Source organism: Tupaia chinensis, unplaced genomic scaffold, assembly GCF_000334495.1.
Source record: "Tupaia chinensis unplaced genomic scaffold, TupChi_1.0 Scaffold000078_1, whole genome shotgun sequence".
Taxonomy (NCBI): Eukaryota; Metazoa; Chordata; class Mammalia; order Scandentia; family Tupaiidae; genus Tupaia; species Tupaia belangeri.
In genome coordinates, this window is record NW_006159539.1 from 3870565 (window position 1) to 3893900 (window position 23336).

At 54.3% G+C, this 23336-nt stretch overlaps 1 protein-coding gene across 3 annotated transcripts in view; it reads left to right on the forward strand.

Annotated features, from left to right (window-relative positions):
- IL16 (interleukin 16) overlaps positions 1-23336 on the forward strand; it is an 89046-nt gene that overhangs the window by 3462 nt on the left and 62248 nt on the right. For 2 of the 3 annotated variants that reach the window (XM_006142651.3, XM_027769049.1), the window contains exon 2: positions 20374-20786. In XM_006142651.3, the coding sequence (XP_006142713.1) occupies positions 20374-20786 (413 nt within the window). Of the gene's footprint in view, positions 1-20373; positions 20787-23336 lie in introns of those variants that run through there. The other variant, XM_006142653.3, reaches the window with a different exon arrangement.

The window sequence follows — 23336 nt, forward strand, 5'->3', positions numbered from 1 at the left end:
AAGTCCAGGACTCGAACTGTGGTCGGCCATATGGGAGAGTCCAGCGCTTTAACCACCACACCACCTGCTGGTCCCTCGTTCTAAACCTCCTCTCATAGCTTGTTACACTGGGGCCGAAAGGCAGCCACCCTCATAGACACCCCTGCTGTTTGGAATGCCAGGGTTGCCGCCTGATGTGGGGTTACAAACCACCTCTCAGCTCCTGCATTTACAGAGCCACCTCTGTTTACTTTTATTTAGAAAATTATTTATTCAGTTTATTATTATTATTTAAATTTTGCTGCAGGGCACATGCTCTCATCAGAGAGAGACAGAGAGGGAAGTTGAGAAAGCAACCCGTCGGGTCCAGGACTTGAACTGTAGCCAGCCATGTGGGAGTCCAGTGCTTTAACCACTGTGCCGCCTGCTGGCCCTGGAAACTGCTTCTACTAATGGCCTCAGAAAAGCATATCAGTTGTCTGTGCCATGATTTTTGTCCTCATCTTACTCACTCTTTAGCTCACCTTCAATTTTATTTCCCCTAAAACGTTACTATAAACACGTCGGTACAGGCCGGTAGGAAGAGCTGCGATCGACAGGTGTTTTGCTATGTTCCCTTGATCGCGTGTCTCTCTGCATCTCCCAAACGTCTGTCCCTCTACGTATCCATCCTATTTTGTTTGAAGCATTTCCAGATAGGATTCAGACACCCGTATACTTCTGCCAAAGTATCATATAACTAACTCAAGGTCAATACTCAGTCATTAGTTTTCTCTCAGGTAAGCTGTGCATGCAGCGATATGTACCTCTCTTAAAAGCACATTTAGTAATTTATGTACATAGGATCTCACTGTCATGAGCCTTCTGTCTTGGGCTCCCAGGGTTGCTGGGATTACAGGCATGTACCTCCATACCCAGCCTTTAGGCTGAACTGGGAATCGAACCTGTGCCTCCCATGTAATCCCAGCCTCTGAAGCACAGAGTCCCAGCAGCACCACGGTGCACCACTGTGGCTGGGCCTTCAGATAATGCTGAAAAGTGCATACCCCTGCGTAAGGCATACTCTTAGCAAGATATAAAACATCCTGCCAGGCCAGCTCGTGGTGTGGTGGTTAAAGCGACTGGACCCCACGTGGCCAACCACGCTGTTTGGGTCCCAGACCTGGTGGCTTAAGAAACACACCAGGTGCGTGTACATGCATGTCCAAAGTCCTGAAAGGAGGGAGAGACGGAGAAGGGATTGTGGTGTGACCCTGTCCCATGGAGGATGCTCTTTCTTCTCTCTTTGTCTCTCTGTCTCTCCTTGGTAAGCACATATGCCCACTGGTAAAAACTTAAAAACCAGTCTGTGATCTGGGGTGGGGATTTTTACATTGTCACTCCTTGAGTCAGTCCCGACATGACAATGACAAGTTCAGAAACGCAAGTAGGGATTTCTTCAGCTTTGACAGCGTTGCTTTCTGATTCAAGGCAGGAGGAGGCTGCTCAGGTCACTGTGTGGGCAGAGAGGCTGGACAAGTGGGATGGACAGGCGCTGCCTTGCACGGCTGGCTCAGCACCTGCCACCTCAGACTCCGCCCTTATCCAGTCTGAAAATACAAGAGAGGGCTGGGAGCCCCGGGCCGGGCTGGGGCATCTCTGGCAGAAGAGAGGAATTCAGCCGCCTCCACATCCTTGCAGAAGGCGAGCCCCCACACTGAACACACGGTTCCTGCCAAAGCCGTGCTGAGGGAAAACACTCTCCCCTTCTTGGCCGGCTGTGTCGCTCATTAATACCTGACCTCCTCCTCTTGCCAGGTGGAGGGGCGGCCTGCTGGTGCCCTGCAAATCATTCTAATCTTGACCTTGAACTAGCGCTGCTCAAGCACCTTGCACTCCCCCAGCTTGGGCGTTTAACCCTTTCTGAGCCCCCACAGGTGATGGGCCAAATGGGCCAGGTGGGGCTCTCGAGACGCTCAGCCAGCCGGGCAGTGTTCATGTATTTGGTTTCCCTGACCAGGACAAGGACTCCAGGGCTTTGCTGGCTGTGACCTGAGCTTCACACCCTGGCTGTGCCTCCAGGAAGCTGTTTTTCCACTCCAGGATCCCTCTTCCTCCCTGCCTCACAAGGGACAGGGCTGGCTGTGGTGCCCCCCCTACTGGCTCCCTGCGGAGTTGGATCCTGTGCTGCCAGCACTTAGCATGTGCCTGGCCCACAGCGGGTGTGCACAGGTGGTTAGTCAGCTGAGGCTCTGAGTCCCGGGTATTCTTCCCTGCACCTGTAACTGTGCATTGGACTCTGCCCGTCCAACCGAAGGATTATTAATGCTTGGAATTAAGTTCTCTTCCCTCGGAGGGAACGCTCTTACTGTGCCCTAATCTGTAGGCTCGAGATAGGAGGGAAAGGAGTGTGATTCTGGTCTTTTAATTTAAAAGTGTGTGTGTGTGTGTGTGTGTGTGTGTGTGTGTGTGTGTATACACACACTTGAGGGTGTTTTTTTTTTTTTTTTTTTTTTTTGCTATAGGGCACGTGCACTCGTCAGAGAGACACACACAAAGAGAGAGACAGAAAGCAAGAAATCACCCCCTGGGGGGATGATCACACCTTAGTCCCTTCTCCTCCATCCTCCTCTCAGGATCTTGGACACGCATACACACGTGCTCGGTGTGAGTTTGAAGCCACCCGGTCTGGGACTCAATCCATAGTGGACTACGTGGGAGTCCAGCGACGTAACCATTCCGCCATCTGCTATTCCTGTGACTGTTTTTAAGGTTCCGTTTCAACCTGAGCCTGATCACACCAATGAGAGGAGGGAACTGTCAAGAGCTCTTTGTAAACGCAAAGACACAGACGAAGGTGGAACATAACGAGGCGCTGATCGTTTTTTTATTCACTCTGGGATGCATCGGTTCCCTCAGTAAATGCGTGCTGAGCCTGTATGTGCCAGGCATCTTCTGGAAACGGGGAGCCCGCAGTGAAGGAAGCTGATGAGGTCCCCTTTTTGGAGGCTCATACTCAAGAAGGGGAGGATGCATAATGTCCAAGAACCCAGAGTGACTACTGAGACACTTTCCAATAGCGGAGAGTTCTACGAAGAAAATAAAAAAGGGAGAAGGAAATAGCCTGGATCAGCAGGTGGCATGGTGGTTCAGACACTGGATCCCACATGGCTAACTGCATGGTTTGAGTCCCAGACCCGGCGGCTTGAGCGATGTGCCGAGCGCTTGTACCTGTGTGTCCAAAATCCCAAGAGGAGAACAGAAGAGAAGGGAATTGTGGCATGACCATCCCCCTGGGGACTGATTTCTCACTTCTTTTCTCTTGCTGTCTGTCTCTGGCGAGCACACATGCTCTATAGCAAATTAAAAAAAAAAAAAAAGCCAATCAAATAATTGAAAATGGAAGCGTGTGCGTGTGTGTGTGTGTGTGTGTGTGTGTGTGTGTAGGCAAGTCTAATAGGGGAGAGCACAGGAGGTGCACTGTGCTTGGTTTCACGCTCAGGGAGAGTTAGAATGAAGATGAAGACACACGAGGTTACTCCTAGCTCTGTGCGTTTTCAGAGCTGCTAGCAGGTGCGCCTCCTCGTTACCCCGTTCTCAGTGACGCTGCGGTAGTCATCTCTGAGTTCGTCGGGCAGGCTCGCACACACTGGAGCTGAGACCCAGCCAGGATTGCGCAGGGAAGCCCTGGGAGAGCTCGCGGTGGGGCTCGGAGTCCCCAGGCCTGGCCACTGAGGGGCTTTCCGGCTCCACCTCCTGCTTTTCTCTGGGCACACGGTGAGCTGGCCTGTGCCGTGTTGGGTGGGAGACTCTCCTTTTCTTGCAGACGGTCTGGAGGGAACAGATGTGACCGAGTGTCCTCGTTTGAGTCCCTGTATCACGCTGTATCAGTTGAGGGCAGGCGAGGCCTAAACTACACTTTGGAGGAAATAAATCCACCTTCTAAGAGCACAGGTGTCATCCAAAACCAGAGGGAGAAGCAGGACAGCCCCAGGAGACAAGAAAGGGCACAGGCCTGGCCTGGAGGGAGGCTGTAGGGCCTTCAAGGCCTCAGGATGAGAGGACAGGTGGGCCTCCATGGGCCTGGGATGCCAAGTCACCCCCACCTGGCCTTTGTGCCACAGCAAAGCGGCCATGGTGGCTGACGCCTGCCTGAGCCCTGGCCACGCTGGTCCAGGCCGTTTCAAGGAGGCCGTGGGTGTGAGTGGAGCCGGCAGCACCGATGAGGCCACCACTCCTTGTACTTTAGGAATTCCTCCACGGTCTCTAGACTCAGCCCTGCAGTGCAGAGCTGTCCCCCACACCCAGAGACAGAGGCAGCTTTGTCCCCGGAATGCTCCTTCCCCTGCGTCTCCCTCGTGACCTTGGCCTGGGATCCCCAGCAGTGCTGCATGGAATTTCGAGGGCTTCCTACGGTTGCACCTACACCCTCATTAAAGCCCCCAGGAAGCCCCGAAACAGTCGGTGGTGAGCGTCAGAAACATTCCGTTCCTTAGAAGAGAGGGTCGCACCATGGTCCCAGCCTGGCACAGAGGCCGTGTTTAGGGGATGTGTGGGATGCTCTTGGGGGCAGATGGGCTAGATGTCACCCTGAGATTAGGCTTTCTAAGGGGACATGCGGGGGAAAGGCACTCTGACCACACGATCATAATTCCTGTTGGGACTCACAGAAACGTCCAGTACTTTATGCTGTGGTTCTCAACATGGTCCTCTGTGCTCTGGTTTTTCTTAACATGGTCCCCTGTGCTGTGGCTCTCAACGTGGTCCCCTGTGCTGTGGTTCTCAGCGTGGTCCCCTGTGCTGTGGCTCTCAACGTGGTCCCCTGTGCTGTGGTTCTCAGCGTGGTCCCCTGTGCTGTGGCTCTCAACGTGGTCCCCTGTGCTGTGGTTCTCAGCGTGGTCCCCTGTGCTGTGGCTCTCAACGTGGTCCCCTGTGCTGTGGTTCTCAGCGTGGTCCCCTGTGCTGTGGCTCTCAACGTGGTCCCCTGTGCTGTGGTTCTCAGCGTGGTCCCCTGTGCTGTGGCTCTCAACGTGGTCCCCTGTGCTGTGGTTCTCAGCGTGGTCCCCTGTGCTGTGGCTCTCAACGTGGTCCCCTGTGCTGTGGTTCTCAGCGTGGTCCCCTGTGCTGTGGCTCTCAACGTGGTCCCCTGTGCTGTGGTTCTCAGCGTGGTCCCCTGTGCTGTGGCTCTCAACGTGGTCCCCTGTGCTGTGGTTCTCAGCGTGGTCCCCTGTGCTGTGGCTCTCAACGTGGTCCCCTGTGCTGTGGTTCTCAGCGTGGTCCCCTGTGCTGTGGCTCTCAACGTGGTCCCCTGTGCTGTGGTTCTCAGCGTGGTCCCCTGTGCTGTGGCTCTCAACGTGGTCCCCTGTGCTGTGGTTCTCAGCGTGGTCCCCTGTGCTGTGGCTCTCAACGTGGTCCCCTGTGCTGTGGTTCTCAGCGTGGTCCCCTGTGCTGTGGCTCTCAACGTGGTCCCCTGTGCTGTGGTTCTCAGCGTGGTCCCCTGTGCTGTGGCTCTCAACGTGGTCCCCTGTGCTGTGGTTCTCAGCGTGGTCCCCTGTGCTGTGGCTCTCAACGTGGTCCCCTGTGCTGTGGTTCTCAGCGTGGTCCCCTGTGCTGTGGCTCTCAACGTGGTCCCCTGTGCTGTGGTTCTCAGCGTGGTCCCCTGTGCTGTGGCTCTCAACGTGGTCCCCTGTGCTGTGGTTCTCAGCGTGGTCCCCTGTGCTGTGGCTCTCAACGTGGTCCCCTGTGCTGTGGTTCTCAGCGTGGTCCCCTGTGCTGTGGCTCTCAACGTGGTCCCCTGTGCTGTGGTTCTCAGCGTGGTCCCCTGTGCTGTGGCTCTCAACGTGGTCCCCTGTGCTGTGGTTCTCAGCGTGGTCCCCTGTGCTGTGGCTCTCAATATGGTCCTCTGTGCTGTGGTTCTTCTCAGCATGGTCCTCTGTGCTGTGGTTCTTCTCAGTATGGTCCCCTGTGCTGTGGCTCTCAGCATGGTCCCCTGTGCTGTGGTTCTGAACATGGTCCTCTGCTGTGGCTCTCAGCATGGTCCTCTGTGCTGTGGCTCTCAACATGGTCCCCTGTGCTGTGGCTCTCAGCATGGTCCCCTGTGCTGTGGTTCTGAACATGGTCCTCTGCTGTGGTTCTTCTTAACATGGTCCTCTGTGCTGTGGCTCTCAACATGCTGTATATACATTAGGTATTTGGTTCTCAATCCTGAGTGTGGACCAGAGTGATCGGGAAGGCTTGTGCAAACAGGGTCAGATCCTCCCTCCAGAGCAGCAGCTTCCGGAAGCCTGGGCTGAGGCCCGGGAATGTGTGATTCTGACACATCACACCGATGCTGCTGGCTTGAGGACCAGACTTGGAAACCTCTGGGTTTCACAATCTCCAGAGTGCCAGTTTGTCACTTAAGGGAAAGTTTGGCACAAAGAAAGAAGGAGATGTCACAGAAAGATCCCAGGCTTGGGAGTCAGGTGGGTCTTGATTCAACTCTGGCTTACAATTTTTTTTTGGAGAGGTTTTTGCTATAGGGCGCGTGCACTCGCCAGAAAGAGAGAGAGATAGAGAGACAGAAAGTGGGAAATCACCCCCAGGGGGGATGGTTATGCTGCAATCCCTTCTCCTCCATTCTCCTCCCGGGATCTTGGGCATGCACGCACACACACCCGGCATGAGTTTAAGCCACTGGGTCCAGGACTTGAACTGCGGTTGACTACGTGGGAGTCCAGGGACATAGCCATTACGCTAACCACTGGTCCCGTGGCTTACAACTTGCCATAGCTGCATGACCTTGGGGAAGCTGCTTGACTCTGCTGATCCAGTGAATGACTATGACAGAGCCGGCAAGCACAGCTCATCGAAGGCATCGCATCCACTTGTGTTCTGTGGCTTTCTTCGCCTGCGGATGAAGGCTGGGTGGATGGCGCGGTTGCGTGAGATGGTGAGGACGGACGGCTCCTAGCCATGAGCCAGGCCCGTGGTGGGCGCCCGGTAGCGATCATCACTTCTCTGTTGTCTCAGTCGCTTCTGCCTCTTCCGAGCAGGCGGGGGCTGGGACCAGGAGCCTCACTGTGGCTCTGAGGCTGCGGGCGGGGGCTGCCTCCGGGCGTTCTCTGCCAGGGCGGCAGATGGTGGACTTTGTTCGGGCTGGGTCTCCCAGCACTGGCAGCCCTTCTTTCTGGCTCAAACCTTTTCCCGTGGAGAAGTCAGATGGCTCAGGTCGGGAGCCTTGGAGCCAGGCCGTGCCGGGGTGGGCCCTTGTCCCATGTCACCTGTCCAGAGCGGGTGGTGAGTGCAGCAACACACTCACAGCGTCAGAGCCTGGGATCCGACTCTGAGCCTGGCCTCTGGATGATGAAGGAGCGTCCATTTCTCCCTCTGAGCCGGTGCTGACTCTGGCCGGGGGCCGCAGGCTGTCGGGGATAAATGGCGCTGCAGTCCCTGCCAGGCGGCGGGAGAAAGACGTGAGGGATGTGGCAGCCCTGGGGGGCTGTGCGAGGGAGGTAAGTGGGAGCCGGGTGAGCAGAAGGCCCTCAGGCAGCTGCTCTGCCCACGTAGCAGTCACTGAGGCAGGAGGCTGGGTTCTCCGCCCTCGCTGGGGAGAGTCTTGGTTGTTAGGGCTTGACTTCATATTTGGAAGTTGTGCTGGAGTCGGGTAGGGCCAGAAGCCACGGTCACCCCTGCGCCGCCCCGTTGCCCAGTGGGGTACTGGAGGTGAGGTGGGCAGATGGACCCCACTTGTCCTGGCTCTGCCGTGCCAGGAGCATCTGGTCCCAGGAGTCTGCCTTCTCGACCTGGCCTTGGCTCCTCCTTGGCCCTGGGGGTGTGGAAGGAGGCAGAAGGAAGGGAGAGGGGAGGCGGAGCGCGGTGGGCACTCAGAGGAGGCTTTCCTGCTGCCCAGCCAGGTGCGCCTGACGGGTGGACATCTCTAAAGGCTTGGTCATGAAAGAGCCATCTGTCTGCTGTCAGTCACTCCAGCCGCTTCAGACAAGGGTCCTGCAGCTATCGAGCTGTTGGAAAAGTCATGATGCGTTTTTGCATACAAAAACATGCATGGCTGTTCCGACAATTCAGTAATTCCTGCGTCTGTCCAGTCCCCAGGACACACATGCACATGCACCTGGCATGTTTTTCAAGCCACTGGGGCTGGAGTTGGCACCACGGTTGACCATGTGGGATGTGGTTCCCTTCTCCGCGAGGCTTTGGGGTCAGCTCCACAACCCACTTGTGAACACCACTACTAATACACGGGGAGAAACCTCCTTGGCAGTGAGGTAAATGCCTGGTTCTGAAGGCTTGGCACGCTGGTTCCAGCTCTCCTTGTAGACTCCTCCTGAAATAAGGACAAATCCCCGTCCATCTTGTGAAGAACTGGACGAGGCTGCCCTGTGTGTGCCAAAAGCAGTGAGCGTCTCTGTCCCAAAGGGTCAGAGCCGAAGTGGGAGGTGTGCTAGTGGACAGGCAGGCCTCCTGGGTCAGCCAGCAGGGCCCCTTGGGGACTGCCATGGTCGCCACACTGGAGATGCTGGGGGAGGAGTGTGCATTGGGCGGAGCGGCTCGGACAGTCGGCTGTGCGTGGTGACCCAGGTCCGGGACCACTCGGAGGGGAGAAGAGCGTGGGACTTGCCTCTGGCTTCACCTTGGCATGCACAGCTGGGCCAGAAACGCTCCCACGTGGACAGCTCTGGCTCCTAGGACAAGGCGGTCCGGCCCGGCTACCTGGAGGCAGCTGCCACTAGCATGCTCGGCAGAGATGGCCAGGCTCTCCTCCCTGCCAGGGTGCTGAGACAGGCGCGGCCTCCCTGCTGCTGCCAGCATCTCTCATCCGACCAAGTAAGTTCTCGAGGGACTCCTAAGCCTCTCCTCAGTCTTGCATCTGTATACTCGAGACACAGATAGGGGATGTCGGAACCTAGTGGGAGCAAACGCAGGTCTCCTGAGCCAATGCGACGACGGCTCTGTGTACACAAGTAGACTCAGAGGCTCAGGCCAGCAGGTGGCGCAGTGGTTAAGGTGCAGGACTCCCACGTGGCCAATAAATTTTAAGTCCTGGACTCAGTGACTTGAAATCCATGCCGGGCGCATGTGCATGTGTGCCCAAAATCCCAAGAGGAGGAGAAGGGATTGTGATGTTGTCATTCTCTCTGGGTGATTTCTTACTTTCTGTCTCTCTAGTGAGCAAAAATCTCTCTAAACCAAAAAAAGATTCAGTAGCTCAAAAGGAGGGAACTAAATGAAGAATGAAGGCACGTATACCATTTCTTACGGCCATTAGAAAGCAGAGAAAAAACTTGAAATGAGTGCTTTCAAACTTCGCTGCTAGTGGAGTAAAATCAGTTGGCGGGGGGGAGGCCAACTCTTTTCTTTTAAACGAGCCAAAGGAATGGATTCTAGCAGAACAGCTAAGTTCTTAGCAGAAGTATATTTCATCTCAAATTTTTCACATTTTTATTTTATTGGACTTTAGTAAGGGTAGCTTCCTGAAACTTTTATGTTAGTTATAGATATCTGTACATTTCTATACTTGGGCTTATATCTGATGTATGCTTTATCTATGATGCACGATGTAAATTCTCACCCTGAGTCAGCACATTAAAAGTTTCAAAGACAGGGCCAGCAGGTGGCACGGTGGTTAAGAACAGAGGATTCCTCGTGGCTGACTGTGTGCTTCAAGTCCCAGACCCGGTGGCTTGAAAAACTGTCAGGCATGTGTATGTGTATACCCCATGTCCCCAAAGGGGAGACTAAAGGAGAAAAAAATTGTGGAGTGGCCATCCCCCTGGTGGATGAGTTCTCACTTTCCCTCTCTCTCTGTCTCTGTCTCTCTGTCTCTGGCAGGCAAGCACATGTGCCCCGTAGCATAACTAGAAAAAAGTTTCAAAAACAGTATTGCAGAACATTGCACAGGGCTTGGGATTTGGGATGGAGGGTATCTGTAAGGAGAACATTTAAAGTTTGTTTTTTTAAAAAAAGAATTATTTAATTTTATGTATTATTATTGTTTGACTGTTGGAGAGATTTTTGCTATAGGGCATGCGTGCTCACTGGAGAGAGAGAGACAGAGAGATGGGAAGCAAGGACTCACCTCTGAGGGAGGATGCCCACCGCGCAGTCCCTTTTCTGTCATCCTCCTCTCGGGCACTTGAGATGTGGCAGTTGCGGGCTGGCATCATGAGCGAGCATGTGGCTATCAGGTCATTCATGTCATCCTGTCACTAGGATGGCACTCGCGGGTCATCACGTTGCTCAACAACTTGTATGACCCCACCTGTCACTCACATGTTACTACCATGTAATTCATTGACAGTGTGGTCTTCACACGTCACTAGCCTGTAATTCACATGACACCCACGTTATTCCCATGGGACTGGCACATGATCAGTGTGTTACTGGTGTGTGGTTGTCACGTGACTGCTGAGTCCCACATGATCAGCATGTGACTGTCATGTGAGTGTCACATGATCAGCATGTGGTTTGCATGTGGTTCCCATGTGATTGCTACATGAGTGTCATGAGTACCACTTGATTTCCACATGATCTGTTTGTGGTGCCCACATGAGTGGTAGGTGTAGTGAGAAATCCCCTTCCCGAGGTGGGGGATGGCCACACCACAATCCCTTCTCCTCCATTCTCCTCTGTGGATCTTGGGCACACATACCACACGCCGTGCATGATTTCAAGCCATCAGGTCTAGGACTTGAATCCACAGCTGGCCATGTGGGATCCAGCCGCCTTAACCACAACGCCACCTTCTGGCCCATCCTTACAGGAACTACTGCAGTGGTCAGATTTGTGGCCTGCCATGGTCTCACAGCCACCTGGGAGCAACTTCTGATAGTAAATTGTGCTCTTTTGGTGCCGTTTGGGTACTTGGCATCGGCATCGTCATCATTACTTAGAGCCGAATGTTCTCCTCTGACGAGCCCCTTGGTCACAACCCAGGAATTTTGGAATGTGATTGTCTCAATGTTGTCCTCTTAGACGTGGTCTGCATTTGTGGTTTTGATGCCCAGTTTAAACTCAGTTCTTCTGGAGACTGCTCTTATTGTTAATGTCATGAGGTTACGTTTCCAGCATTTCGTTTCGTTGTTCTTGCAAGTTTTTATTAGAAAATTCCTCTTTAATTGCATCGTGGCCACAGAATGCGTCTCGGACACTTTTTATTTGTTGGAATTTATTGAGGTTTATTTTGCAAGGTGGTATGTGATAGAACTGTTTTAAGGGCTTAAGGCACATGGGAAAAGAATGATGATTTTTCTAGAGTCCCAAATATGTACGTATTCAAATGTACTATTAAAATATACACATATAAATATATTCGCTCTTGTAAGTCATAGAACTCAAGACCTCAAACGCACTGTGTATAGCTGGAATAATGTATCCGAAAAAACTTCAGAGGTGTGCCTTCAAATCTGAAACCATATTTGTAATAGATTTTCAGAAATTTTCGTTTTCCATATTTCAGTGCCTTTACTGGGTACATAAAGTTTTGTGATTTTTGTATCTTCATGGCAGCTTCTTCCTTCTTCCTCCTTTTTCTTCATCTCCTCCTTCCTCCTCCTCCTCCTTCCTCCTCCTCCTCGCTATAGGGCAGGTGTGTTGGCCAGAGATACAGAGAAAGAGAGAAAGGGAAAGTGAGAAATGACCCCCAGGGATGGCCATACTGTAACCCCTTCTCCTCCATTCTCCTCTTGGAATTTGGGGCACACACATACCCACTCCATGAGTGATTTTCCAGCTGCTGGGTCTCGGACTTGAACAGTGGTAGGCCACATGGGAGTCTAGCCCCTTAACCACCACACCACCTGCTGGTCCCAGCTTTTACTATTAGACATTTTCATCCCTGCTGTGTGTCAAGAACTAAGCTCAGTAACTCTCAGAATTTTTAACATGTATTTCCTTTATGATAGAAATAGAGAGAGGCAGGCAGGCACCACCTCCACCAGGATCATGCCATGACCCAGACCCAGCCTCAGCCAGGCTGGAGCACAAGCGTGTGTATGCACCCAGCACGTACGGGGAGGCCTCGGGGTGTGAACCCAGGACCTTCCCATGAGAGCATTGCATGGCAGTGGCACCGGCTGGCCTCGGAATGATCTCGTTTAGTCTTCCCAGTGGTGGGCCTTGTCATCTCCGTTTGGTGGAGAGGAGACCGCAGGTGCCCATACTTTGTGTGAGGTCGTGTGGGTAGTACATGGCAGACCTGGTACTCGGGCTAAGGCAGACTCCGCGGTCCAAGCCCCGCCCTCCACAGCCACGCTGCGTGGACATGCCTGCGTGCAGCCATGTGCCATTGACTACATGTTTCATTCTGTAGTGACAGTCACCGAGGGTTGCCTATGTGTGAAGCCTGCTCTGGGCCCTGGGAGTTCAGGAGGAATGAGCCTCAGACAGTCTCCCAGAATGAAGATGAGTGAATGTGTCTATCTGTCTGTCTGTCTGTCTTCTTTTTTTTTTTTTTTGAGAGATTTTTTGCTATAGGGCCTGTGCGCTCGCCAGAAAGACAGAGAGAGAGCGATAGAAAGTGAGAACTCAGCCCCTGGGGGGAGGGCCACGCCGCAATCCCTTCTTCTCTAAGGATCTTGGGCATGCACGCACATGCACCTGACATGAGTTTAAGCCACCAGAAATCACGCCTGGGGGATGGCCATGCTGCAGTCCCTTCTCCAGTCTCCTCTCAGGATCTTGTGGGCACACACACATGTGCCCGATGTGAGTTTTAAGCTGCCGGGTCCAGGTCTCGAATCATGGTCAACTATGTGGGAGTCCAGTGGCATAACCATTACGCCATTTGCTGGTCCTGAATGTGCTTTTCTTACATTCACCTCTGTCCTTCTTGAGATCAGTTACATACCTGCTGTCGCCATCATGGAGCCAATACGTGCTGGGGGCGAGATCGCGTCCATTTGTCCTGCGTCCCAGGGCCTGGGTCTCACTGGGGACATCCTGATGCCCCAGCCGTGCCCATGCACCCGTGGAGCAGGGCTGCCTTCCGGAAGCTGGAAGGACAGTGTCCGGATGCTCCTGGCTACCGCTCGTGCTTGGATGGACTCTTTGAGGTGCAGCATCTGGAATGCCTTTGGTGAAGTCTGGCTTGTCCCTCTACTCTCAGGTCAGTCCCCTGTGGCTCCTTGACTCTGTCAGTCAGGTACCCAGAGTCCTTCATTCTGGGTCCTCAGTGAGGTGGTTGGTTTCCCCAGGAGCATGTCACGATGCAGGGAAGGTTAACTGGAAGGGGTCTCTGAGATGACCTCTCACGTTTCAGTCATTGGCCACCAAGGTACCAACTCTGGGCCAAGCTTCAGCAAAGCTCTGAGGATGCAAGATTAAGGAGATACGATCTTTCCTCTCCAGGAGGTGAATGTCGAGGAGGAAAGATGGCAGGTACAGAGGGGACTTCAACACTACCTGCTCTCTTGGGAAACAGCCTGGAAGCTCAGTGCCTTGGGTCCTTTTAGTCTTGTCGTCATTTTATTATTATTATTATTATTATTATTTTTTAGAGATATTTTGCTATAGGGTATGTGCACTTGCCAGAGACACAGAGAGAGAGAGACTGATGGCAGAAAACCACCCCCCAGTGGGGATGGCCACAATGCTGTCCCTTCTCCATTCTCCTCTCAGGATTTGGGGCATGGATGCACATGCGCTCCAGGTGAAATTCGAGTTGCTGCATCCGGGACTCGAACTGCAGTCGGCCATGTGGGAGACCAGAGTCCTAAGCATTATGTCACCTGCTGGCCCCAGTCTCATTGTCTATGGATAGAGGCATACACAGAACCAGTCCAGCTCCGGGGCTCGTGGGATCCTATGAAAGATCCTCCTTAGAAAGCGAAGGAACCATGCATTTCTTCATTTCTTATCACTGAGTCACTCTGCAGTTCAAGGCAAAAAGATCCCCCCTGGGCTGGAATGACCAAACCTGAAACATTGTCTTTGATATAAGACACTGTCGGAGAATTCACAAATGTGAAACACATTTTAAGAACCAGCTTCCCTTTCCCCACGTGATTATGTCCCCTGTCGAAGTTCTCCAGAAGTTCTCCAGCGAACGAGTGGTCTTCTCTCCAGCTGGAGATGCCGCGGCCCTCCCTCCAGTGGGTGAGCTTTGCCTCGCATGCAGACGGGCACGGACGTTCCCAGGCGCTTGCTCAATAGAGAACTTGGGAAGAAAGAAGTGAGACAGAGGAAGGAGGGCGGGGACTTCCTGATCCTACCCCCGCGCCCCCCAACCATTCTGGATGGTTCTTCAGCTCCTTGAAAAGGAAGGAAATACGCATTTCTTTGTAATTCAGCATTGCGGTATCCATGACACTAAAGCTGGGGTCAGAACATACCCAGTAACCGAGATGCTCAGTCCATCCTCCGTCCTCCTCTCTCTTCCACACAGTCCGAGGTCTGATGTGATGGGGGACCCATGCCAGCTCCGCCATTCTATGGAAGCTCAAACCAAAGAGCAAACACTGGCACGGTTTTTTGTTTGTTTGTTTGTTTGGGGGGTGGGGTGGGGTGGGGGAGGGCTGGTGTAGCCTCCAGAAAGTGGAAAACTGCCTTTTTCTGCTGGGACGGAGAAAGCCGCTGGTCCATTAGCTTAGCCCTGCTAGAACCTTCCCTGTGCTTTCCCAGAGCCGGTGGGGAGGCCCCACCAGGGGCAAGTGTTCCTGGAATTGGGGCAAAAGAAGCGAAAGCTCACTCCTTCCCAGCTCTCGGAGGCAGCTGGGTGGAGGGGCGCAGGGCCTGCCCCCGAGCTGGGCCGACATTCGGTTCCACCCGGGAGCCATCGCTGGTTCCAGTGTCCTGAGCCCAATTAGCGAAGCGAAGCTGAACCATGCGACCGCCGCGCTGTGTTTTCAATTATTCTCTGTCCCTCCTTCCTCGCTTCCTCCCTCTCTGCGCCAGGCCTGCAGGGAAAACCGGCTCCCAGGGAAGCCTGGTGCTGGCCTCTCCCTCCAGCCCCTTAGCGACGATTCTCTCTCTTTTGCACATGTTTCCAAAATGCCGAGGCTCCTTTTGAAAACGATCTTTGCTTCTCATCAGAGGGTTAACCATGCTGTGCCCCCTCTGTGTCACCAGGCACCATCCCATGGCCCCTGCCATCCCACGTGACAGTCCAGGCCACAGAAGGGGCGGTTCCCTCTGGAAAAGCTTATTTTTAAAAACAGTGACAGTACTCCTCAGACACTCCTGCAAATGGGCCGCTGGGATTAGGACCGTTTCCACCAAGGAATTTGATCCCTTTGCCTTCCCCAATCCCACATGCAGCAAGGTTTCCACCACGGAGTGAAGCACGCAGCCTTGCACCTGGCTCCGAAAGCCCCCAAGTCTGTATTTTTCTTTGTCCTGGAAAATGCCCAGCGAGTGGCCTTACTATGACTGGACTAGCTAGTGTGGGTTGGGCGAGGACATGGAGGAGAAATAGAATCAGGTTCCAGTCCAAGAATCCATGCAGACATGGCAGTGCCCGGTGGACAGGACTGCGCGAGCCTCTCATAGCAGATCCCGGCACTGCGGTGTGGACAGCAATGTTCAGGCCTTGGCCGGGGGTGACTGGCTTCTTTCTTAGGCTTGAGGTAAGATAAGCAACAGTTTCAAAAGCCCTCTTTCTTTCTTTCTTTCTTTTTTTTTTTTTTTTTGTGTGTGTGTGGAGAGGTTTTTGCTATAGGGCGCGTGCGCTCGCCAGACAGACAGAGAGAGACAGAGAGACAGAAAGTGAGAAATCAGCCCCCAAGGGGGATGGTCACACCACAATCCCTTCTCCTCCATTCTCCTCTCAGGATCCTGGGCATGTACGCACACATGCCCGGCGTGAGTTTAAGCCACTGGGTCCGGGACGCAAACCATGGTTGACTACATGGGAGTCCAGCGACATAGCCATTACGCTAACTGCTGGTCCTCAAAAGCCCTCTTGATCTTTTGATGTCACCGTTTTCTGTGCCTTATGCCAACAGCATCAGTGAGGAGAACTATCCCAGGAGGACTTTTTCTTAAAGTTAAAAGAGAACTCGGTTGGTTCACATAACCGAATACATAGATGTAGTTTCAGGCATGGCTGCATCCAGGTGCTCACACCAAAGAAGGCCGGCTTGAGGGTTAGCAGGACTGCAGCCATTTTGAAATTCAGAAAGGCCTCTCATGAGAACAATCTGACCTAGGGCTGAGCCATGGGGAGGTCGATTTGAGGAGTGGTTCGATGAGAAACCAGGAATGGGTCGTTGAAGTGAAACAGGAATCGGGGTAATTACCCAAGGGAAGGCCATCAACTGACTGACCGTGGTGAGGAATGATTTGTACGTGTTTGTACCTTGCATCCATAAATGCTGGGGGCGTGTTGAGCTTTTCGAGACAGTTTGATGGTGTTTGCTGACTGGTTCCAAACTCCCTTCCTCTCGTTTCCCTGACCGCAAGGAAAAGCGGGTGGGCCGCGTTGGCCGGTAACGCTGATAACATCAGGACTCGGCGTCTCTCACTGTTTCTCTCCGTCTCCTCCTGTTTTCCTCCTCTTTCCATCCGTCTCCCCACCTCTGTGACCGCTGTCCTTTTTGTGAGGGTGATCTCTACCTGGTGGCCCTCAGGAGCTCCCCGTTTAGCGATGGCCCAGAAGGATTTTAACACAAATTATCTTGCGAACTTTCCGTGGTCCAGCGCTAGTTGGGCCCAACCTGTGCGCGCGCACACCCACGCACACTGACTTCCTCCTCCTCGAGTGCTAGACGAACCCTGCAGAGTCCTACGGAGCCCGATCAAGGTGCAAGGAGGTTTGAATACAGTGATATTATAGCGACCTTGGCGTCAGTGTCACTTGTTCTGGGAAGCCGAGTTGTCCCAGTGCAAAGGAGCGCACGCCTGTGTTAGAGGCTGGTGGCAGGAGGAGGGCATTCATACTTAGGATCTGCAAGGCGGCATCTGGGAATGAAGGGGTTTAACGAGAAAAAAGAACCCTCATAGCTCGAACTCTGTGCTTGCTCCGGCCAGTAGATCTGGGCACCGGTGTCTGGTTCTTGCGCCCTCTTAAAACGAAGCAGGGTTCAGCCAAGCCCAACACGCCCTCCGGACTTCAGGTTCCTGGTTTTGGGGCACGTAGGATCCAGAACTGACTAGACGGGGTGTCGGTGCTTCGGGGAAGGAAGAGCACTCTGGCTGAGACTCCAGGAGGAGGTGGGCCCAGGAGGGAGAGCGTGGAGTGTGGGACTTGCGTTCAAGAAGATCCGAAAGGGGTCGTAAGAAGGGCGAGTAACGCGGGATCTGGAGTGGACACTGAGTCGTCAAAGACAGGAAGGATGTGAGTGTCTTTACGTGCTGGCGATAAAGAGCCGGCACAGAGGGAGAGGCTGAGGCTGGAGGTGGGAGAAGCATTAATGAACGGCAGTGTAAAGCCAGGGGAAAGCGCGCAGGCTCTGGAGTTACTTCTGCTTTCCGAGTCCTGGCTGTGTGATCTTGAGAAAGTAGCTTAACCTCTCTGTGCCTCACTCCTCATCATGAGGCTGTTGATGGCAGCTGCGATGGCTGACAAGAACTCAAAGGGAAAGCAATTGGACTAGTGTCTGGGCCGCCTTTGGGAAGGTTTGAGGTAGACATTGCTGGGGATGGAGGGCAAGCCCGTGACGACACTGCAGCACCGTCATGGGCCCCGCGGGGCCCCGCTGAGGGGTGACTTTCACCAGACCCCTCTGTTTAGCAGTGAGTACCTCCTGCCGGCCTCAGAAACCCGTGATCGGGCATGACACTTGGCAGAGGACTGCTTTAATCTGTAATGGTTTTGTTTTGTTTTGTTTTTGTTTTTAAGGTTTTTGGCATAGGGTGCTTGCACTTGCTGGAGAGAGACGGTGAATAGGAAATTGAAAAATCATTCCCCCAGGGTGACATGGGGACGTCCACATGCCATCCCCTCTCCTCCAGGACTGTTCTCCTCCTGGGATTTTGGGTACACGCTCCAGGCATGATTTTCTTTTCTTCTTCTTCTTTTTTTTTTGGAGAGGTTTTTGCTATAGGGCGCATGCGCTCACCAGACAGACAGAGAGACAGAAAGCGAGAAATCACCCCCCAGGGGGGATGGCCACACCACAATCCCTTCTCCTCCATTCTCCTCTCGGGATCTTGGGCACGCACGCACACGCGCCTGGCATGAGTTTAAGCCACCGGGGCCAGGACTGAAACCATGGTCGACTTCATGGGAGTCCAGTGACATAGCCATTACGCCAACTGCTGGTCCCCAGGCATGATTTTCCACCTGCCTGGTCTGGGACTCAAACTGCGGTTGACCACATGGGAGTCCAGTGCCTTAACCACTGCGCCATCTGCTGGCTCCTATGGTTGGAGTTTTACTTTCATTTGAGATGGGAGAACATAGAATACTAGGCTTCAGGATATTGACAGGAGGTTTTTGATGAAATGGACCAACACTGAGTTATTTTTTTTTAATAATTTTTTATTTAACTTTATTATTATTATTTTAAAAATATTTCCAGAGATGGAGACAGGAAGTGAGGAATGAGAAAGCAAGCCTCCAGGTTCAGGATTCGAACCATGGTCAGCCATGTGGGAGTCCAGCGCCCTTAACCACCACGCCACCTGCCGACCCCACAACACTGAGTTCTTAATATTTGACACACGAAAGCTTCAGGCATGGGATCTGATATAGAGCAGGCTTTACAGCATTCATTCATTCATTTTAATTCGTTGCCCTTAGTTGCTGTACATGGTTAGTGAATAAACCGATAAAATTAAATGGCTAACGCAGAAATGAATAAATCTGTGCAATTTGGGTATTGAAAATGATGTCGCTGACCTCCTATGTAGTCGACTGCGGTTTGAGTCCTGGACCTGGCAGCTTAAACTCACGCCAGGCACATGTGCGTGCGTGCCCAAAGTCCCAAGAGGAAAAGGGAAGACAAGGGATTGCAGTGTGGCCATGCCCCCTGGGGGGGGTGATTTCTTGCTTTCGGTCTCTCTGTTTTCCTCTGTCTTTTTGGCAAGCACATGTGCCCTATAGCAAAAATTCCTCTCTTCAAAAAAGGAAAAAAAAGAAAGAATGAAAAACACAGCCTGACTTAGGAAATCCTCTTTGGAGGGCTACGCGGAGGGTGTCTGAGTGACACGTAATCGGAAGGCCACTGCCCCCCTTCCTCGATTCTGATGTGCCCAGAGCAGTCCCAGTGGGCCAAGAGTCCCACAGTTATTTGTTCTGGCAACGGGCTTTGTGTGTGGCTTGGACTGGCGTCTGACTTCTTTGGATGAGCACCAACGCCCCTCTCACCCCCTGCCCCTGGAAACTGAACCCACGGAGGCACGTCTTGGAGAGGCTCAGTGGGCCAGGCTGGGCTGCAGGAGATGCTGCTGGTTTGATGCTGCTGCTGCTAGGACTGTGATGCAGTGGGGATGGGGGATGTTGCAGGCACATCAGGCCTGGCTAGGACACTGCCCAGTGTGGGGCCTGGGTCCGGGAAGGGCACGCATGTTTGCCCAGAGCCGTGTCCTGCCAGACACTCCATCAGGCTCTTAGCAAGCTTTGCTTTTTCTACTCACATCAGCCCTGCAGGTCGTCGGGCGGGGCGCCCAACCTTTAGTCTTGGGGTCTTCCCCTGTGAAGGGGGACAGAAGGCATCCATGGTCTTCTGACGGAGCTCCTGGATCCTGGGTTTCCTGTCTGGCTGCTACAGGGGTTACTGAGCTGGTGAGGGGCCCAGGCGGGTGCCGCTGGGTCCTCCCTCTTTCTCTCTCGGTCTGCTTTGTCGACTCTAGTTCCCTGTGAACTTAGTTTTCCCTTTTTTAATCCTCCGCAATAAAAATTGCTAGAGCGTGTGTGTGCGTGGGAGAGAGACAGAGAGAGAGAGAAGTCGCCCCCCCAGTGGGGCATGGTCATGTCGCGCTCCCCTTGGCACCATTTCTCCACCCCACTGGGATCGTGGGCGTGCACACACATGTGCCTGCTGTGTCTTTCAAACCACCGGGGCCAGGATTCAAGGCGCGGTCAGCCATGTGGGGTCCAGCTCCCAGTGCACAGGGCTTACCCACTGCCCTGGGGGGGTTGGCCCTTCCCTGGAAATGTTTATTTGAAGGATGGCTCCCAAGTTCAATAACCTCACAGAGCACTGGTCTCTCCCATCCCTAAACTTCCTCCTGGGACTCTGATACACGGATCTTCTGTAATTGGGGCGCCACTTCCCCGTCCGTGCCTCAGTTTCCCTGTCTGTAAAGTGCGACTTGGTACACAAGAACTGCTGTGACTGGGTCTTTATGAGCCTGGGGATGGAGGGGGCGTTCCCTGCTTGTGTTAACTGAGCCCTGGGTGACCCCGAAGGATGACCTGCCCTGCTGTCCGCTTCAGGGGTACGGGGTACGGGCACCACGGCTCTGGTCCAGCACGTGTGTCCAGTTCCACGGTCAGCAGCACGTCACATGCATCTTCTCATTTCCTCTTCCTTCCAGGAACCCAGGAAGTGGCAGCAAAGCACAATCCAGTCGCCACCCGCCAGCCCAGGGCCCGAGACCAGGACAGGAAGAAGGGCAGCTTTACTTCCGCTCTGAGGATGGAACCGCACAGCCGCTCTGGAAAGGGTCGAAAATCTGCGAAGTTCCGGTCCATCTCCCGCTCCCTGATCCTCTGCAATGCCAAGACCAGCGACGATGGCTCTAGCCCCGATGAGAAATACCCAGACCCCTTTGAGATTTCCCTGGCCCAGGGCAAGGAGGGAATTGTCCACTCCTCCGTGCAGCTGGCAGACACGTCGGAGGCCGGGTCCAACAGCGTCCCTGCCCCAGCGCTGGCCTCTGAGGCGGCACAAGCCCCGGTGGCTGGGAGTGACCGGGGCAAGAACTGTCGGAGGCTGTTCTTCATGAAGGTATGGCCAGGATTCGCCCGCGGTCGGTGTCTGATGCCGCGAATGAGTCTGAATTCATTGTCCGAAGGCAGGAGGCCACCGAGGTCTCACGCTGAGTGAGCAAGGATGGAGCTGAGACAGGGCCCGCTGAAGCGTACCAGGGAGCATGGTGGAAAGTCAGGCTCAGGAGACACTGGGCCAACCCGAAGTAGGCTGAGCCTAGTCCCTGAGGGAACTGCGGGGTGAGCCAGTACACTGGGGAGCTCTCATCTCCCACGAGGCACTAGCAGGTGTACCACGGGTGGCCCAGCTCACACCTGTCTTGTGGACTTACAGAAACGAAGCCGTAGGGCCTGCATGGAGGCGGAGGCCTGCATGGAGGCAGAGGGAAGCAGTGAAGGAGTGCAGGAGGCGTTTGCTCCCCGAGTGCCGACTGGGGCAGTTTCAACGTCGGTGTGTGTGCCGATGGTGGCAAACGAAGCCATGCATGGGGGCGAGGGTCTGAGTAGTCTCTGGGGGCCTGCCAAGCTCAGAGCGCTTCCTTTTCTTAGACCTGTTTGCGTTTCTGTCTTCCTAATGGGACGGCTACTGCAGGGCACCCTCGGATCCAGCCTGACCGCCGGCTTTTGCTGTCGAACCCCTCCCTGTCAAGTAGTGTCCCTTTCAGAGGTCGGATATCTCAAGGTCTAAGTGGCCCTCGGGGTCAGAGCTGCTTGCCTAGCACTGGCTGCTCCCCCAGCCTGTGAGGAAGTCACATGCCCGGGAGTGGCAGGGAGGGAGGGCGTTCCAGGACCCATGGAAGGGGTCTGGCACCTTCGCACGGCTGGCTTCCTTCAGGAGGAAAACCCGCCACTGGACACAGCATGTGATGTTTTACGACCTGTTATAGGTTAAAGGTCGGACCCCACAGAGGGCACAGCCCAGTGAGCTCAGACAGGGAGCATCCCCGAGCCCCCCTGCCAGCCCAGGCTGCTCCGTCGTCAGTCGTCATCGGAGCCTTCTGCTGAGTCAGCCTGCGCGCACCTGACGGGGTAGGAGGGACCAGCAGCCCGATGGGGATGGGTTCGGTGAGGCTGGCCAGGCTCTCTGTGTGCGTCTCTGCAGATGCTATGGGACACACACTGCCCCCTGGGAGTCCACCTTACTCAGGGTTGTACAGATTTATCTAGAGTAGAGCTCGGGTGTAAGATGCAAAAGCCGTTTCTGGATCCCAGCAGACTCCCAGCACGGATCACGCACGCGTTTTTAGCTAAGGGCACGGGTGTTTCCTGAGCATGTCATGTGCTCGTCACTGCGGGAATCCAGCCCCTGCCCTCCGAGGTCTTACTAGCAGAGAGTAGTAACTGCACTCCCAAAGCCACCGCAGGCTCATCGGAAGGGGTGTACGCCTTTGCGGGTGGCACCCTTCCTTCCCCCTTGCAGTGGATATTTACGGAGCGCCCACGTGTGCCAGGCGCTGTGCTAGGAGAGGAAGCAGACGCAGTCCCCGGCTGCTGGCAGCTTCGATGGCGGTTGGAGAGTTAGTTGGTAGCAGCGCGATCGTGAGGGGCTGTGAAGGGGCTCCAAGCTGCGTAAGGGCCGGGGTGATGGGGAGGGTGTTTGTGGAGGTTCTGCCACACTGCGACATTGGAGTAAGGACCTGAATGGAGCAGGGGAGGGGTGGCCATCCCCGGAAGGGCAGAGCAGGCAGAGGAGACCGGGTGCTTGAGCTGCATACAGCAGAGCAGAGCGCGCAGGTGGGGAGGAGGGGACAGTGGCAGACGGGACGAGGTGGCAGCTGAGCCAGGACTGCTGTGTCAGGGACTTAAAAGTCTGTTTTAAGAAGGACAGGAGGGCTTCAGGGATGTTCAGGAGCACTTCTGAGGACCTGCAGGCGGCGTGGTGGTTAAGGCGCTGGACTCCCACATGGCTGTCCATGGTTCAAGTCCCAGAGCTGGCAGCTTGCTTTCTCACTTTCTGTCTCTCTGGTGAGTGCATGTGCCCTATAGCAAATTAAAATAATAATAAATAAATGAAATTAATTCTTTAAAATGGAGAACTGTAGAAAAACCAGTGAGGGCGCCCCCGCAACTCGGGGTCAGAGCTGCTTGCTTAGCACTGGCTGCTCCCCTAGCCTGTGAGGAAGTCACATGCCCGGGAGTGGCAGGGAGGGAGGGCGTTCCAGGACCCATGGAAGGGGTCTGGCACCTTCGCACGGCTGGCTTCCTTCAGGAGGAAAACCCGCCACTGGACACAGCATGTGATGTTTTACGACCTGTTATAGGTTAAAGGTCGGACCCCACAGAGGGCACAGCCCAGTGAGCTCAGACAGGGAGCATCCCCGAGCCCCCCTGCCAGCCCAGGCTGCTCCGTCGTCAGTCGTCATCGGAGCCTTCTGCTGAGTCAGCCTGCGCGCACCTGACGGGGTAGGAGGGACCAGCAGCCCGATGGGGATGGGTTCGGTGAGGCTGGCCAGGCTCTCTGTGTGCGTCTCTGCAGATGCTATGGGACACACACTGCCCCCTGGGAGTCCACCTTACTCAGGGTTGTACAGATTTATCTAGAGTAGAGCTCGGGTGTAAGATGCAAAAG